We start from the raw sequence: 17,952 nt of genomic DNA on the forward strand, positions 1-17,952 counted from the left end.
ACTTACATTGCATCTGATATTGACAGGCAGTCTTATGATGTTTGTTTGAACAGTTTTCTCACGAGCAGCTAGTTTGATACCCCACAAACAGTTGAAATATTTTAGACCTTGTTGCTATAAACGTGCTTATCTTTATAAATGGTATCAGTATAAAGATGGATTAGTGATCATGTAACACACTGATGATGGTTACTAAAGTTAATGAATCCTTCAAGAAGTTTAGAACAGCTTTGCAAGAAAGAGCAGGTAAACAGTTGTTAGCATCCCACGTAGACGAGTGGATGTGATTTACTTCCAACATGATGTACGTGAGGAATATTGGCAGACGTTGAATGGCTGTAAATCACCCATTGAGTAAGTATGTGCTGAGTAACTGGATTACGGACTGAAAGTATCCACTGTGATTTAATAACAAAATTCGGTAAATTCTGAGGAAGCAGACTGTTGCACTCGGTTTCAAACAGTTTGCACAGTGAAGACAGACAAAAAACCACGACCATCATACTTTAGCCACAGATTTTGCTGAGAACATGAGACATTTCTGGTTCTGCGTAAAATCACTAAGTTGGTGGAAGGCTTCTGTTCAGTCACTCATTGACCAGTCTGGCTGGTGTTGCTTTGGAGGATAGCAAAGGGAAAACCAACATTTGTTTCGCATAGGAGGATTGTGCAAACATATTGTCATTAGACCATTGTACAGACTGCTGTATTAGGGACATAGTAATGGGTTCCCAGATGTAGAGAAGCAACAGCAAGAGTTGAAAACAAAATAGTTGCCATTTCCGAATGGAATCACAAATCGTTTTTCCAGAGAGTACTCTACAGCATTGGCTCTGAACTTAGTTTGTATTTATTGCAAATATCTCACCTAGTGCCAAAGTCCCAAGCAACTGGAAAATGGTGTAGATGACTTCTGTATATAAAAATGGTAAAAGAATGTACCTGCAAAATTAGAGGCCCATATCCTTAACACTCATTTGCTCCAGAGTTCTTCAACATATTCTCAGTTCGAATAGAATAAATTTCTTTGAGACAGAAAAGTTTCTGTCTACAAATCAGCATTGATTTTGAAAGCATCACTTTTGCAATACTCATCTTGACCTTTTGTCACATTATATCCTGCAAAGCATGGATGATGGGGAAACAGGCAGATTTCATATCCCTAGATTTCCAGCAAGCAAAGGACACACTGCCCCACTGTATACTGTTCACTGAGGTACGAGCACGTGAAATGTGAATGGCACGTAGAAGTCTCAAAACAGCAAGTGTTCAGCAGATCATGATGCTGTGACTTACCAAACAAGAAAGCGCTGGTAGATACACAATAAAAAACACACAAACAAATTTCAAGCTTTTGCAACCCGAGGTTGCTTCATCAGGAAAGAGGGAAGGAGAGGGAAAGACGAAAGAATGTGGTTTTTAAGGGAGAGGGTAAGGAGTCATTCCAATCCCGGGAGGGGAAAGACTTACATTCGGGGGAAAAAAGGACAGGTATACTCTCACGCGCGCGCACACACACACACACACATACACACGCACACGCACGTACACAGACACAGGCAGACACATGTAAAGGCAAAGAGGTGTGTGTGTATATAGATCTGATGAACAATAGTCTGTGGCTGTTTGCTGATGATATTGTGGTGTATGAGAAGGTGTCATAATTGAGTGACTGTAGAAGCATCAGAGATGACTTGGACAAAATTTTTCTTTTCTGTGATGAATGGCAGCTGGCTTGAGACGTAGAAAAATGTAAGTGAATAGAGGTATGTAGAAAAAACAATCCTAAAATTTCAGAATACAGTATTGGTAGTGCGCAGATTGACAGTTAGGTCAATTAAATATCTCAGCATCACATTGCAAAGTCATAGTAAAGTGGAACAAGCACATAAGTATGGTAGTAGGAAGGGAAATGATGAACTTTTGTGAGTTGGGAAAACTGCAGTAAAGTGTGATTCATCTGTAAAGGGAACTGTGATAGAGCAGTACAGAAATGACTGGCAGTGGTACAAGGTACCATCCACGATTCACCATTCGACTGCTTGTGTAGTTTGTATGCAGGTGGAGAGGCACAGCACCCAGAAAGAAGCTAATCTTTTGCAGATTCCGTGTGGGATGCATTCTCATATGTTTTAGGTTTGGAAAGCCCCTTTGCAAAGCCAATAAGTAGTGAAATGGCTTATGTGCCAGAGCCAAGGATTGGTCATCTGTGTCACTGAGGGGAATATATATTGTGAAATATCAGCAAAAGTAAACATAAAACTAAACTAGAGGTAAAGCTGTCACCAGTGTGGAGGTTTTTGACACTGCAGTTCCCTACTATGGACAGTCCTACTGGCTGTGGTATGCCATTGTTCTCTTTCCACATGTGAACTGATTTATGCGAGTTACAATGTACTTACAGTTTAATGAATAAAGATCTTCGGATTTGTAATCTCGGACTTACCATTTAGCCACTTAATACTAGAAATGTGCAGAAGCATTTAGCAGTAAGGCCCAAAGTTACTCTCATTAGGTAATAGTAGCATTGGGCACATAATATTTGAAAAAAAGAAACTAGAATAAATTGCTACATAGTTTTAAGTTCCATATGGAATACTCACCAGAAGTAGATGCAGAACAGAGGGGAGGCCACATGATGTAAAAATTTAGCTACCACATTCAATAAAAAATGTTGAACTGACCCCTCTCTGGCACTGGAATTGGTCATTTATTGAACACTGGTTTGTCACGTGTATTGAAAAAGGCTAAGGTCATTCCAGTTCATAAGAAAAGCCAAAGGAAATATGTACAAACCTACACACATATCTAGTAGATGTAAAAATCCTGTTGAATGATTATGTGATTCTGTATGATGGCTCTTCTTGAAATATAAATAAATAAATAAATTCTTTTGCAAAAATAGAACTGGGTCCCATAACCGTTGGTGGTGTGGATTTGTTAACTCTGCTTATTCACAGTGCTGGCACATTGTAGTTAGCCTGTAAAAATCAGGGCATAGTTCTGAAATAGTATCTGTGGGAAGTGTAGGAAAGTTCTGTCTTGTTGATGTGCCATTCAATGACTCATCACCTCTACTATGCAATTGGTTGTTACCTTACACCTTAAATAACATGCAAGCAGTAATTTGTATTAGAACTGAATGAACCAAATGGATAGATGCAAAGTACCTACTATTGCCACAGGCAAGGTAAAGAAATACATTCTTTTGTAATGGGGAAATGTCAGTCACAGCTAGCATGCAAAACATATAGTATCTAAATGAATGTTTCCATAACTGTGTAGTTATAAGTGGCAAAAAGTATTTGAAGCATACTGACATGTTTACAACACAAAAATATTATTTTATCTGAGAATCATACTTCCAGTAGTTTTTGAAGGGGTTTATTACCACCAATAGCATCTGGTTCCATTTATTGCACAAAGTTAATTCATATTCATTCTTTCTCTTCCTCTCCCCCTACACTTTCCTGACACTACCCCTCCAGTGGGTGTCTAATCTGTCTTTTTTAGAATACATTCCATGCCTTGCTAAATATTTTAAGGGTTTCTTCTTTGAGTTGCAGCAGCTTTCAGTTCCAAGAGTAATTTGATCATGACAGCTTTCCTGGAGGTCATTAAATTCAGGAGCTATGAATACTTCAAGAATGTACTATTACAATTTTGGCAGCCAAATTGCCGTTACTTTGTATGCAGTTTGATTTCCGTCTCTTTGCATTACCTGAGTATCTGCATGCACCCCATGTGCGGCACAAGATCCCTTCACCACTTGTGCCAGCTGCCCTTATGAACTGAGGATGGCTGCGAAACCCAGCCAACAGACATCATTGGTGCCAACGTCAGCCAGAACTTGAAGACGGCTACACCCTGTAAGCTTTATAGCCACAGGCAGAGCATGATCTACATCTCTGATGAGGGCTCCCAGTAGACATATTCAGTGCACAATGGATTTATTTCCAGTCCTAGATATCATTTCTGCATGGAGATCCATAATGAATGTAACACTGGAGCTCCCAATTGACTAGCAAACCCCTTTCCCCTTATGCCTGTTTGCTACATGATGGAGCAGCCACCAGTCAACTCACAGGACGCCTGGCTGAGGCCAGCTTCTACATTCATTCTCTGCCTCAAATAGTACTAACAGATACTTCAACTCACTCACCTTCGTTGAGGGCAGCTCAGTCACATTGGGTACACTGTAAGGTGCCTTGACAGCAGAACCAGTGGGCAAAATAAGCAACACCTGAGGTGTCCCATGTGCTAACCCAGATTTTGCGACAAGAGGCAGCAGGCTGGAGACTGCTGAGCATGGCCGGATGCATTTCAGCTGCCTGCACAGCATGCACACATTATATCCATTCTATCACTGTTAATTCAAGAGTTAACCATACAAGTACACAGAGGAAGCAATATATCTAACTTAAATCCTTGTAATGTGTCACCAGTAGAGGCTGATGCATTACTGAACTGTGTCGCTGGTCATTCAAAAGAATTGACACCTTTGCTACTCTCTGCGCGGATATACTGTAAAGTCACAAAAACAGGAGATCACACCTTGAATAAAAACAGAGAAAGCTACAGATGTAATGTGCTGCTGAAACAACCCCGATGAAAGTATGGTATTCCTAGTGCTCAAATAATGTACCAGCTTAATCTCTATTTTAAATGGCTGTTACCTGATGGATAACTGCATGTCAGTTTTGACTGCTGTGGGTGTCGTTTGAATCAGAATCGGGCTGCTTAAGAATGCTACAGTCAAGGAAGAGAGATTTATGCATTAAACAAGGTCACGAAAATTAGCACAAAGTAAAATTATATATTGTCATTAAATGTAAATGGAAACAGTCACTGCCATTGCGAAATCATGTACATTCATGTCTAATCTGGACACAGGTCGAATATGTATGTGGTGACTGTTCTTCTGGATATGTCCAAGAGAAGAGAAACTATTTTGATCCTGCAGCCACAATGAATCTAGACAAAGGAATTTTGGGGCTCTGGAAAGTTTCAAAATCATGAAATGTTCAATTTTTACATTTTTGTATTTTAAAAATCTATCTACTTCCCCATTCAATTAAGATATAATTTATTCAGTTTAAAAGACTGCAACTATTTTAAAATATTTTTGAAATATGTTTTGCATGGGTGTGATCCACTGTGGTGCTGTTAAACTGTTGTCAAGTGTTGTACTAATGACCTGACATTCTCATCATGTACATTTTAGTGATGTGAGAGAAAATGTATTGTGGCTAACCTGTGATAGTTTGATATACACTCCTGGAATTTGAAATAAGAACACCGTGAATTCATTGTCCCAGGAAGGGGAAACTTTATTGACACATTCCTGGGGTCAGATACATCACATGATCACACTGACAGAACCACAGGCACATAGACACAGGCAACAGAGCATGCACAATGTCGGCACTAGTACAGTGTATATCCACCTTTCGCAGCAATGCAGGCTGCTATTCTCCCATGGAGACGATCGTAGAGATGCTGGATGTAGTCCTGTGGAACGGTTTGCCATGCCATTTCCACCTGGAGCCTCAGTTGGACCAGCGTTCGTGCTGGACGTGCAGACCGCGTGAGACGACGCTTCATCCAGTCCCAAACATGCTCAATGGGGGACAGATCCGGAGATCTTGCTGGCCAGGGTAGTTGACTTACACCTTCTAGAGCACGTTGGGTGGCACGGGATACATGCGGACGTGCATTGTCCTGTTGGAACAGCAAGTTCCCTTGCCGGTCTAGGAATGGTAGAACGATGGGTTTGATGACGGTTTGGATGTACCGTGCACTATTCAGTGTCCCCTCGACGTTCACCAGTGGTGTACGGCCAGTGTAGGAGATCGCTCCCCACACCATGATGCCGGGTGTTGGCCCTGTGTGCCTCGGTCGTATGCAGTCCTGATTGTGGCGCTCACCTGCACGGCGCCAAACACGCATACGACCATCATTGGCACCAAGGCAGAAGCGACTCTCATCGCTGAAGACGACACGTCTCCATTCGTCCCTCCATTCACGCCTGTCGCGACACCACTGGAGGCGGGCTGCACGATGTTGGGGCGTGAGCGGAAGACGGCCTGACGGTGTGCGGGACCGTAGCCCAGCTTCATGGAGACGGTTGCGAATGGTCCTCGCCGATACCCCAGGAGCAACAGTGTCCCTAATTTGCTGGGAAGTGGCGATGCGGTCCCCTACGGCACTGCGTAGGATCCTACGGTCTTGGCGTGCATCCGTGCGTCGCTGCGGTCCGGTCCCAGGTCGACGGGCACGTGCACCTTCCGCCGACCACTGGCGACAACATCGATGTACTGTGGAGACCTCACGCCCCAAGTGTTGAGCAATTCGGCGGTACGTCCACCCGGCCTCCCGCATGCCCACTATACGCCCTCGCTCAAAGTCCGTCAACTGCACATACGGTTCACGTCCACGCTGTCGCGGCATGCTACCAGTGTTAAAGACTGCGATGGAGCTCCGTATGTCACGGCAAACTGGCTGACACTGACGGCGGCGGTGCACAAATGCTGCGCAGCTAGTGCCATTCGACGGCCAACACCGCGGTTCCTGCTGTGTCCGCTGTGCCGTGCATGTGATCTTTGCTTGTACAGCCCTCTCGCAGTGTCCGGAGCAAGTATGGTGGGTCTGACACACCGGTGTCAATGTGTTCTTTTTTCCATTTCCAGGAGTGTATATTGCTCACTCAGTTGTTGTGTGTTTCATGTTTATTTAATCTTTTGTAATCCTGAAAATATTCGTAGTGAATTTGGTTCATTTAAGTCTCTGTTTTACTGAAGGATAATCATGGGTAAATGAAAATTGACTAGAAATCCTATGAAGGCTTTTAAGAAAACGAGAAATTTTGGAAAGCCAAAGGTAGATGTTATTACTGTAAACAATAAAGATAATCAAGTGTGTGAACCTAATCTTACTGGTACACCTGCCCATTGCAGTGAAAGTGGGAAAGAAAGTACTTCATAGAGGAAGCTTGGTTCAGTTAGTGAAAAGTATGAATGTTTTATGGGCAAATCAGATATGAATGAAATACTTGACATGTCAGTTCTCTACAGAATTTTTGTGTATTGTGTAAGTGTATTCAGTGTAGTGAAATCGGTCTGTAACTCTCTACAAAAAATCATGTAGGACTTGCCGGTGAAATGTAACAGGCGTGTGGTAAATGCTCATACATAATGATCTTTTGGAACAGTGTTGCAGTAACTCCAATGGTAGCAAAATCTTTTAACAAAAAATTAGTTTCATTTATGCCTTGCATACAGTTGGTAAGAGTGTTACTGCAGGTGCAGTTTTCTATGGCATGATGAATCATCCAAATCCCCAGCCAAGTTTACAACAATAATACATTTATAGGGTCTAAAGTAGAAAATACCTGTAGAGAATCTATGAAGAAAGCTGTGGAAGAGGCAGTAATATAATACAGTGGTAATAGAGACTTGACTGCAGCATTCAATGGTACCTAGCATAAATGGGGACACACATACCTTCATGGTGTAGTATCTGCCATCAGTACCTTTACAGGAAAAGTTAAAGATGTAGCAGTAATATATTTCAAGATTTTGTTGCATGTGGTAAAGTGTGATATGTGGATTACCTTGGCGACAGTGATCCTAAAAGTTTCAAACATATTTAACAACTGAAGCCCTATGGTGGTGATGTTGTTGTGCAGAAATTTGAGACATGTACAGAAACAAATGGGATCAAGACTTTGGTGACTGAAAACTTCCTACAACAAACAGAAACTCAGTGACGGTGAAGGGTTGGTTGGGACAAGAAGGTTAACTGGCAGTGTAATTGATAAAATACAAAACTGTTATGGAATGGCTACTAGTTAACACTAGTTAACTAGTTAACACACAGTGTCAATGAAATGGAGGAGGCTGTTTGGGCTCTTATTTTCATATTTTTTCAACTGATGAAAGTCCCCATTATTACTTGTGTCCCAAAGGAGAAACCAGTTGGTATAAGCACAACAAGGGACTGCTGACTGGTGAAGTGTACACTCATAAACAGTCTCCAGATGCTGTAATGGGCATGATAAAACCCATTTTTCAGAGACTTAGTAGCACCTGAACTTTTGAAAAAGTGTTTTCATGGAAAAACTCAAAACCCCAATGATAGTGTAAATAATATTATATGGTCAAGAATTCCTAAGACTGGGCTTGTTGGAATAGAAACACTTGACTTTGGTGTGTATGATGCTGTTGCTACTTTCAATGATTGCAACGTTGTAAGGTGCAAAGTATTTCGAAATATGGGAATCAAGATAGGTTTCAACATGGGAAGAATGATGCTTGCTTTAGATAAGGAAGTCTTTTGGCTGCTGATATGGCTATAAATCGCCTAGAAATACAAGCCAGAGCAAGCAGGAGGAAGACAAAGAGGATGCTTGGGGAGTATTTCACAGAAGATGGAGATAATCCATTCTATGGCCCTGGAATGCACTAAAAGGTAATCCAAACTTCGTCACTTGATTTCTGAAAGTTTTCTTTTTTCTTGCAAATTTGCAGAAGTTTGAGACATGTACAGAAACAAATGGGATCAAGACTTCCCAGGATCTACCAAACCAATTTGCTTCAAATTTTCAGGAAATGTTGCACAGTACCTTCTGCGTAACTTAACTCAGCCTTTTCGCAAAACTTGTGTATTGTTGAATCTGTGAATAAAAAATAGCACAAAAAGTAGTGAATTTTCATTAAAAAAGGAAACTTTATCTGTAACAACTGAATTGAAATTCCTAAAAATGTCAGTGTTAAGTTGGAGCCAATACTCCTATAATAACCTGTAAAACTTTCAACACCCTAGCTCAAATGCTTTCAGAGAAAACATAACTTATATGCTGTTTTAACATTGGAAGATACGGCCTTCTGGAGCCCCTTAAAGACATTAGCTGCCAGTGCACATTTATTTACGTCAATGAGGAAAGTTGAGAATTTGTGCTGGACCATGATTTGAACCCAGGTCTGTACTTCAGATGCTAAACTGTGTTCAAATTGACCCTGTGTCCATAATCATGTTGTATAAATGGAGATGTTGTCTTAACTGCTGACGACGCCTTTGGCACAATTGTTGTATTAAATTCCATTGCAAGATGTAATTTTAGATATTTTACTTCTGATAAAGGTATATTTATATATACCGAAACCTTGGTCAAGAATTTTAATAAACTTTTATTCTGCAACTGTTTTAGCTATCATCATTTACCGTGTCATCTAATTGAAGAGAAATGGCGATTGTTCTGACTAAGGCAAACTATATCTGCTGATTTCTAGGCACCGTAGTTAACTGGGTTAGCAAATCCGCTTCAGACAGCGAAAAGCGGTTTCCAAAATTAGGTTTTCGTCATGTGTCACATGTAAATGTAGTGATTCGGAACATAGGACACGTGATGTAGTCAGCATATAGCAACATCACTGTTCAGTAGTGCGAACACACAAGTAGGAAAAGTTAATGGTAGAGTTAATGTACATATTGTAGCTACAAGAAAAGTTAAGCTTTCACATATAATATTTGTCTTTTTTGTGCTTAGTACACTTAGATACATGACACAAATGTACCAGTAAAATTTTAAGTAATGACGTAAATGTCTGGTGTTGCTTGGCCCTCAGTTTATTAAGCCTTAAATGAGAATCAAACGCTCCGTGATTTAAGAAATTCAAAGCACATTCACACACGTAACATAATGCATATTGTGTAAAATGAAATGTACTTTGAAAGTAACGCTTTTCAAACCATCAATCGAATTATTTTCCCATGACCTATTAGAATTAGTTTCAGCAGATGTCAGAAAGCACCAGAAAATTGTGTTACTGTGCCTGTGCTGCTATGATGACGCAGGTAGTCCATCTGTTCATACGTATATAGCATTAAGAGACCTTACATTATACCATAAATGAAACAGGACATCAGAGGAACCTGAAGAGTCTCGGAATTTCGTAAACGATAATAAAATGCATAATTTGACATACATAGCACATTCATATGTCCAGATTCACAAAGACGTACGCCTCAAGCTGATGTTAAGCTTTCAGTGTTGTTTCCGTATGCAAATTTTCTTGGAGTACCAGTACCATATTATCTCATGTTTAGTTCTCTATTATATCATAATGCCATGTGTCCCAAAAGATAACAACGTGCACTTGAAATTCCGCAAACATTTTGACCCTAGCCAATAGTCTTTCCAATAAATTGACTGCCTCTGAGGAAAAGATTAATCAAAGCCATTTTTTTTAACAAATGTATAAAAATTACTTAAGTGTTCTGCAAGGGAACTAATGCCCAGTTGCCAAAAACATGGAAATCAAATCAAATCAGAGAACTGAAACTAGTACCATATTTTAGCCTTCCATTATTAAGTGAATGTTTTTTAATTCACTTTATAGCTCCTGCCCACAGAAATGCGTTTTCTTTTCATGTGACTTGAGAACTGTAAACCAAGAAGAAACAGCAAAATCACGAAACGTAAACATGGTTCACGTGGAGCCTACTCCTCATCCCACTACAAGCTCCTGCCCACAGAAATGCGTTTTCTTTTCATGTGACTTGAGAACTGTAAACCAAGAAGAAACAGCAAAATCACGAAACGTAAACATGGTTCACGTGGAGCCTACTCATCCCACTACAACTTGGAGTGCTTTGCGCATGTGCAAATCTGGCAGTTTGGGGTGCAAGAAAACTGTTTCTGGGTAGCATATGGCTGCTTGTTGCTACTGCTGGTACAACAACTCATGTCTAGTTACCTTGGATACAGCTAACAGCCACACTTCAAGTAGCCAGAAGCAGGAGAAGGTACTGCTCATATGCGATTCAACTGCGTATGCGCATAAGCCTGCTGGCAACTACTCAAATGAATCTAATGAAACCATTGTGACGTTATGCCCATTTGGAAGCAATTTGTTATGAATTATTGCATAGCCTTCATCCTAAAGCTTTTGACACATTTTGCTGTTGACAGACGCTTGTTTGTGCATTGTGTTTTGTTGTTTTAAATGGCGCATTTCCTTTGCAACAAATTTTTATTTTTTTCTTGTTTATGTTTTATTGCTGCAACTTTACATTGCAGTAGCAAGCTAAAGTAAAATTCTTTGTTAGAGTATCATTTCTTACCAGTCAAAACAAAAAAAAAGGAACTGAAAACTTTAACAGGGAGAAATTCCCAGAATTCTTAAAAGATCTGGTGTTTTCCCAGTTTTTTCCTGGGTGAAAAAATTCCTTGGTTTTTCCCAGATTTCCCTGTTGTCTTGGAGCATATACACCTTGTCTTAGTGGTCCAGCCTGATCTTCACCCTACCTGTTTTTTTTTTGTTTTTTTCACCCTCTCACATAGCCTGTGCGACTTGTTAATCTTTTCTCTCTCTGTGCTTATCTTCCTCTGTCCACGTTGATAGTCTGTCCTAGGCAGTTCCTAAGTGGAGTGCCTATGGTAAGTGGCAGGGGTTGGGGGATGAATGTTCCCACATTGCATCTGCTCTCAGGGGGCTTCTGGCTGCTCCCTTGATGGAGAACCTTGCCTGCCTTTCTACCTCTGTTGCTCTTCTTCTTTTTGTCCCTTAAGTCACTTTCATTGATGTTTTGTAGACCTTGGGGGATTTCTTTCTCTGGGTTTTGTGCAGTAGGGTCTCTTATCTTCAGTCATTTAGACCTGTGTGTTCAAGGAAAAAGGCACTGTTGGCGTGTCAGTCTGTTCAGTCAACCAACCAATCACTGAACCATCTCTGTCCATCTGCTACACTCTCACTGTCCATCTGTTCCAGTCCCCCTTCTCACTGTCTTTGTACCTCCCCCTCCTCTCTTCACATTCACACACCCATCTCCATAGGAGGTTGGTATTACTTACCTTTTTAGTATTTTTGTCTAGATAGTAAGTTACATGTATACCTAGCCTGATTGAAGTCGATCCAGTGGTATGGGACGAAATGTGGAACATATATCCACTTTAATAATATTTATGGATACTGCGTATACTGGTTGCTGCTTGGTGTGTGAGAATAATTTTGATTGATATTTGGTGAACAATCTCTTGCTTATGTGCCTGGCTTTCAGGGTAAACAAAGCTTTGATTTCAAATATTTGAATTGTAGCATCCACATTTTCTGGCTGCCTGGTGGTAACTGATGAATATGCATGATTATTAGTGTTTTGGGCTTGTCATCTTATACACAAGATCTGTTTGAGAGTATTCTCTCTCTCTCTCTCTCTCTCTCTCTCTCTCTCTCTCTCTCTGTGCTTCCGTACCCTCCTCTAAGAGAGGGCCATGTGTAAGGAAAGGGCATGAAAGCCTTAAATGCACTTTTTTTCCTTTTTTCAGTTTCCTGAAGACCCACTAAAGAATGAAGAGCCTAGTGTTCCGGTAAAGCAAGATTCAGAACTGAAACATCATGTGGATGGCTCTGATCTTAATGTAAGTTTCCACAGAAGCACCGTATTATCCGTTAAGTGTAGTAAAACTCATGAAATTAATATGGGACATTCAGATTAAATTGTCATGGATTGTGAGCAGCTGTAACCTATCGTACCAGCTCAAGTTAGCTGTGTTACATGTTGGTTATTGCCAATAGTATTCATATTTTTACTAACTATTACTTTTGTATTAATGTTTCATCATGCCCTTATGTAATGAATGCCTTAAATACATATTTGGTACCAATATAGCAAGGAAGACTTCCTCTTCAAAGTAATTGCTAATCTAGTTAACTGCCTCTGTGTCACAGTGCTATAATGGAAGACTTGCAAGTAACATATGTGGTGGGTGTATGTTTTAGACTTTGCAGTCACAATTCACTAAAGCATTTACATCATCATTGAAATCCTGCATTGACTGTGTGTAATTCCTTATAATTTTTCTCCAGAACATGACAGACATGTGCATTGTTTCCTAATAAGCACACTGGACTCGCATTCAGGAAGACGACGGTTCAATCCCGTCTTCGGCCATCCTGATTTAGGTTTTCCATGCTTTCCCTAAATCGCTTCAGGCAAATGCCGGGATGGTTCCTTTGAAAGGGCACGGCTGATTTCCTTCCCCATCCTTCCCTCACCCGAGCTTGCACTCCGCCTCTAATGACCTCGTTGTCGATGGGACGTTAAACACTAATCTCCTCCTCCTCCTCCTCCTCCTCCTCCTAATAAGCAGACAATGAAAATACATGGTGTCAGAGGAGGAAGCTATGTAAATATCATTAAATTTGGTAAATGTTGGATGTAATCTATGGAATGCCAAATTAATTTGATTAATAACCAAAAAGCATCCTTTTTTATGAATTAGCTGGCAGATTATTTCCATCTCTTGTATATGGGAGTGTGTGATCACCCAAGAGAGCAGACCCTAGTACCACTGAAATCAGAGTAGATTATATGACAGGAAAAGAAAGTGAAAGTATGCCAATATAACTCTTACACAATAGCAGATAGGAAAATCAGAGACATTAGAACCGATTTTGAACCATCCTGACACTCATTCTTCTGAAGCCATATGAATCTCTGTAAAGGTGAATGATACTAATAAAAAAGAATAATGATAGTTATGTCGTACATACAGAAGTTATTAAGCAGTTATAATTCTGAGGTTTGTTTACTTCTTTCAGTTTGTCGAATATCCATTGGGAATCTCTTGGTCCACTGATTTTATCAAGGAGGACCCTGAACTAAATGTGGAAGTCAGTGTAAGTGAGAATATTGTAAGTATTCACACCTCTGACACTGCATGCAGAGTCAGAAAAAAAGTCTTCTATTAATTGTGTAAAGTAAAGGATGCATTGCAGTGGATATGGCCCAGATTGTGAATTTCCTGGAGCCTATTTCCTTTCATAATTCTAGAGCATTCTTATTCTCTTCCAATTGACTTGCATATCACTTATCATTTGTTGAGTGTTGTGAACGGAAGCGGAAGAGCACTGGTGACTGGTATAATCCTATTTTCTGTAGCCGTTGTTGATAGCAAATGTGTTTTTTGATGGCTATGTGTGACGGATACATTAGATTCACATTTAGACAAAGTGTAAATTCTAATAGTGTAAGTCATTTGAGAAATATTCCTCTTTCCAAGAACTTCTTTGTAAACAATTCAAAAGAATATCAGTCTTTCTTATCTTACGTGTGAATCGTTGCTATTCATTAGTTAGTACCAAAAATTTTCAGGGTTTTGAAAAAAGAGAAAATTTGTACGTGTGAGATCACCCCCTGATACCTTGGCCACAACCTATACGTATTGTGGCTACTTCTATGGTACCTCTTGTATTAGTAATTATTCAGTCTTTTTAATGTAAAATGCTGGAGCTTAATAATGCAGAAAAATAGGGCTGGCCCTTTTGATACTGGCAGATGGACAGCAAGATTCTGTATCATTTGTGGAATTAGTAATTTTACTAGCTAATTGCACAAGAAGCTAGATCAATAAATTTAAAGTCATTGTTAATTGAACTCCTGGAGTGTGTGATTTTCTAAAAACCAGCGGAACTGGTTCCTACCTCAGATTTGCTCCTTCTGCATTAGACATTTGTTTGCCAGGCTTAATTTTGATGTGCATTCATGACATAGTCTCATTTGCCTGTGTGTTATGGTTTTCTAGATTGTATTTGCTGTTGTATGTGAAGGTGGCATTAGTGAAGAAGATAATAACCAAAGACACGCATCATCTAGGAAATGAAGTCAAGGGATTAGATGTTGGGATCAAGAAGTTGTATTAATTTTTGTCACTTACATGCTGTTGAACAGTAATTCTCAGTTGTTTTAGTTTTTCTGAGGTTTTGGTGATCTTGCAGACCAATACACATGTACTACTAGCTGAAAGCCCTTGTTCTGCAATAAGATTCCAGCAGCTAGATGTGATTATAGGCTGATGTGGCATTGCTTGAAAGATTGAACATGGAGGCTAATTTGTAATGGCATGGTTTAAGAAATGTAAGGCATTGTCTCATAAATATTTCGTATTTTGCAATGCTGGTTGTAGCTTCCCAAGTCTGTGCCATGCACTAGGTGCATGGTATGTTTAAGGCACTAGACTGCTGATGGTTGATATTTCTCATGTAGAAATCTTTTTAATCTATAGTGAAGATATGGAAAATTGAGGTTCCCAAATGGGTTTAATGAGATTGGGAAAATCATCTTTTGCAACCATCAAGTACCATAAGGGAAAATGAGTGGCAGAAATTTGTGTTGGAAGCAGCTATTTCTGGGAAAGAATTCAGTGAGTGGATTATGAATGCATTGGAGAAAAACAGTGCAAGGACTCTGCAGTGACTAATGAGACAACAAGTAAAGCGTCAGACTGTTGTATGTTCAGATTCATGGGAGAGTTAAGACCTACAGCCACTTCGTGTAGAACACAACTAATTTCACAATGAAGTGTAACACAGTGGAGTGATATTGGAAAGAAATAGTGGGTTAGGGGTGAGGTAAGAGAGAGCACAATGTTCTGCAGAGTCATCAGGATGGTTTCATATGGAATAAGCATGTAGTTAAGCATGGGTGTATTTTTCATTCTTTTATTCAGTGAGGTGGGTCCCTTCATGTTATATATGTAGAGTAGCATCGTGTGTCTTTGCTATTTTGATTGATTGTTGAGTGGCTGAACAGAAAAATTTAGTTTCCAGTAGATATAGTGTGTCCAAAACCATAGTTCAGTAGTACATTATTAGCCATATTTTGACTCTGGGGTGAAAGTTCCACTTTACTTTTTTGTTTATGTTGAATGGGTTTCAACTTTGGCAATAAGCAGACAGCTGATACAATTTCTGTGTAAAGGTGTATTAATCCTTTGTTGGAGAAGCAGTTCAGAGGCAGGTTGCTAGATTTGTTACTGGTAGATCTGAACTAAACACAAGTGTTATGGAGATGCTTCGGGAACTCTGATAGGAATCCCTGGAGGGGAGGCAATGTTTTTTTTTTTCAAGGAATGCTATTGAGAAGATTTAGATTAGTGGCATCTGAAGCTGACTGCCAAATGTTCTATTGGTGGCAACATACATTTCTCAAAAGGAGCACTAAGATAAAATATGAGATCAGGGTGCATATGCCGTCACTTTTCCCCTCTGTCTGTTTGTGAGTGGAATGGGAAAGGAAATGGATATTAGTGGTACGAGATATCCTCTGCCACATGCCATAAGGGGAATTGCAAAGTATCGCTGCAGATGCAGATGCTAGGTAAAATAAGTAGATGAGTGATGCTGCAGGAGCAACAGTGATATTTTTCACAGGAGATAATGTACATACACACATACATACGTACATACAAAATAATCTATTAGCAGTTCCCATAATGAGCATTGTGAGTAGATGAGCACTCGGCACAATTCCTGGTTGTCAGTATACTTCACAGGAGTAAATTGCTGTGGCAGCTTCTCCTTTAAATGTGTGTTGTGGCTCATTGTACATCCAACCACATCACCATTTAAGGAATCCAATGTGTAAATCAAAGAATGGACAAATGAGTAACCTTCACACACCATCGTTAGCAAGGTATAGGTTACAGTGTTGAAAGAAAATTTAATATTATGAAAAAAATTCTAAAATGTATAATAATAAATGCAACACATCAATACAAATTAAGGTTTTTGCATTTTACCAAAAGAAATTATACTTATATAAACAATTCCTCAGGATGTTTAAAATCATCAAATTTCACAAGACTATAACTGTGGCATAAATGAACATACAGGCTTGGGGCAGAGTTTTACTTTCACACATGCCTTATTTACAAAAGAACTATATGATTTTCCAGTTGTATGTGATTTACATGATACAACATTAAGGTACTTTCCATAAATGTGTTTACTGTTGTATCCGCGGGCCCAACCAAATAGCGCGCGCGCCCTGCCATCGCATCACTTGCCACAGTCTCCCATTGCGACCGCTGGCGGCGCATGGCGTTGCAGCCGACTGAAGATGTCGCACGATTGCTGAACTGGGGCCTACAGCACCGTCTTGCTACACCATATAACAGGAGTGCTGGCCCCGAGTCAGGCAGTCTTGCAGACAGCTTGTTGCAGTCATCAGTGCCATCGTTTGTTGTCTTGTTAACTAGCTCGCGATGTGATTCAGTATTGTATAACAACATAGGCCATGAATCAGGAATATTCTGTGGACACTAATTGGAACTGATCTACGGTACACTCTTCACTGTCAATAAAGCTAAGTAACTGTTTTATTCCAGCTGGCACTTATTTGTCACTAATCATTTTCCTGCCACCAGATTTTAGTCACAACCTGGTCACGTCCTACTCCATATCCAAATTATGGTTGCCACGCCCAGGCAGCCGTAAAATTTATGATCAAACTCTCCATTTACTGATCATGAATATTAATATTTTTTAACACACTTAATCATCAAGACAATAGCCTTGACCCATGCATTTGCAAGTGTGTCAAGAGTTCCTACAGTCACAGCTGTTACCATGTAGCATCAAAGTTCACCCAAAGTTGTTTGAAGGGAAGCACATATGAGATCTGTTAAAAATTCGGGAACTTTGTCCACAAAATATACCTTTTACTTATTGTTCATGGTCTCCTCCACAAATGATACACCACACTCAATGCCATTTACACTTCCAGAAGTAGTCATGGTATGCTTCTTGCTGGATTGCGTGAAGTACCATCTGTGAATATTTAGTTTGTTAAGTTTAACAAATCTTCGTCTTTTCAATGGGATTTACAACTTTTGAAATAAAAAGAAGTCCGCATGGGGTATGTGTGGAGAGTACAAAGGATGAGGCAGCACAGTGATTCAGTTTTTTGTGTAGTTGTTATGCATCAACAGGGATGAATGTGCTGGTGTATTATCATGATACAAGAGCCATGAATTATCTCACCACATTTCAGGCCGCTCTCACATTTTCTCGCAGGTGTCACAACATGTCCTGATAGTACCATTGATTAACAGTTTGTCCCTATGGCACAAATTCATGAAGAACTAATCCTTCAAAGTCAAAGAAAAGTGTC

At 39.9% G+C, this 17,952-nt stretch overlaps 1 protein-coding gene across 9 annotated transcripts in view; it reads left to right on the plus strand.

Moving 5' to 3' along the window:
• LOC124553966 (zinc finger protein 99-like) overlaps positions 1-17,952 on the plus strand; it is a 92,017-nt gene that overhangs the window by 15,836 nt on the left and 58,229 nt on the right. For 4 of the 9 annotated variants that reach the window (XM_047127984.1, XM_047127986.1, XM_047127992.1 and 1 more), the window contains exons 3-4: positions 12,326-12,418; positions 13,602-13,694. In XM_047127984.1, the coding sequence (XP_046983940.1) occupies positions 12,326-12,418; positions 13,602-13,694 (186 nt within the window). Of the gene's footprint in view, positions 1-12,325; positions 12,419-13,601; positions 13,695-17,952 lie in introns of those variants that run through there. The other 5 variants (XM_047127985.1, XM_047127991.1, XM_047127989.1 and 2 more) reach the window with 2 other exon arrangements.

The sequence above is a fragment of the Schistocerca americana genome, chromosome 11 (assembly GCF_021461395.2).
Source record: "Schistocerca americana isolate TAMUIC-IGC-003095 chromosome 11, iqSchAmer2.1, whole genome shotgun sequence".
In the NCBI taxonomy this organism is placed as follows: domain Eukaryota; kingdom Metazoa; phylum Arthropoda; class Insecta; order Orthoptera; family Acrididae; genus Schistocerca; species Schistocerca americana.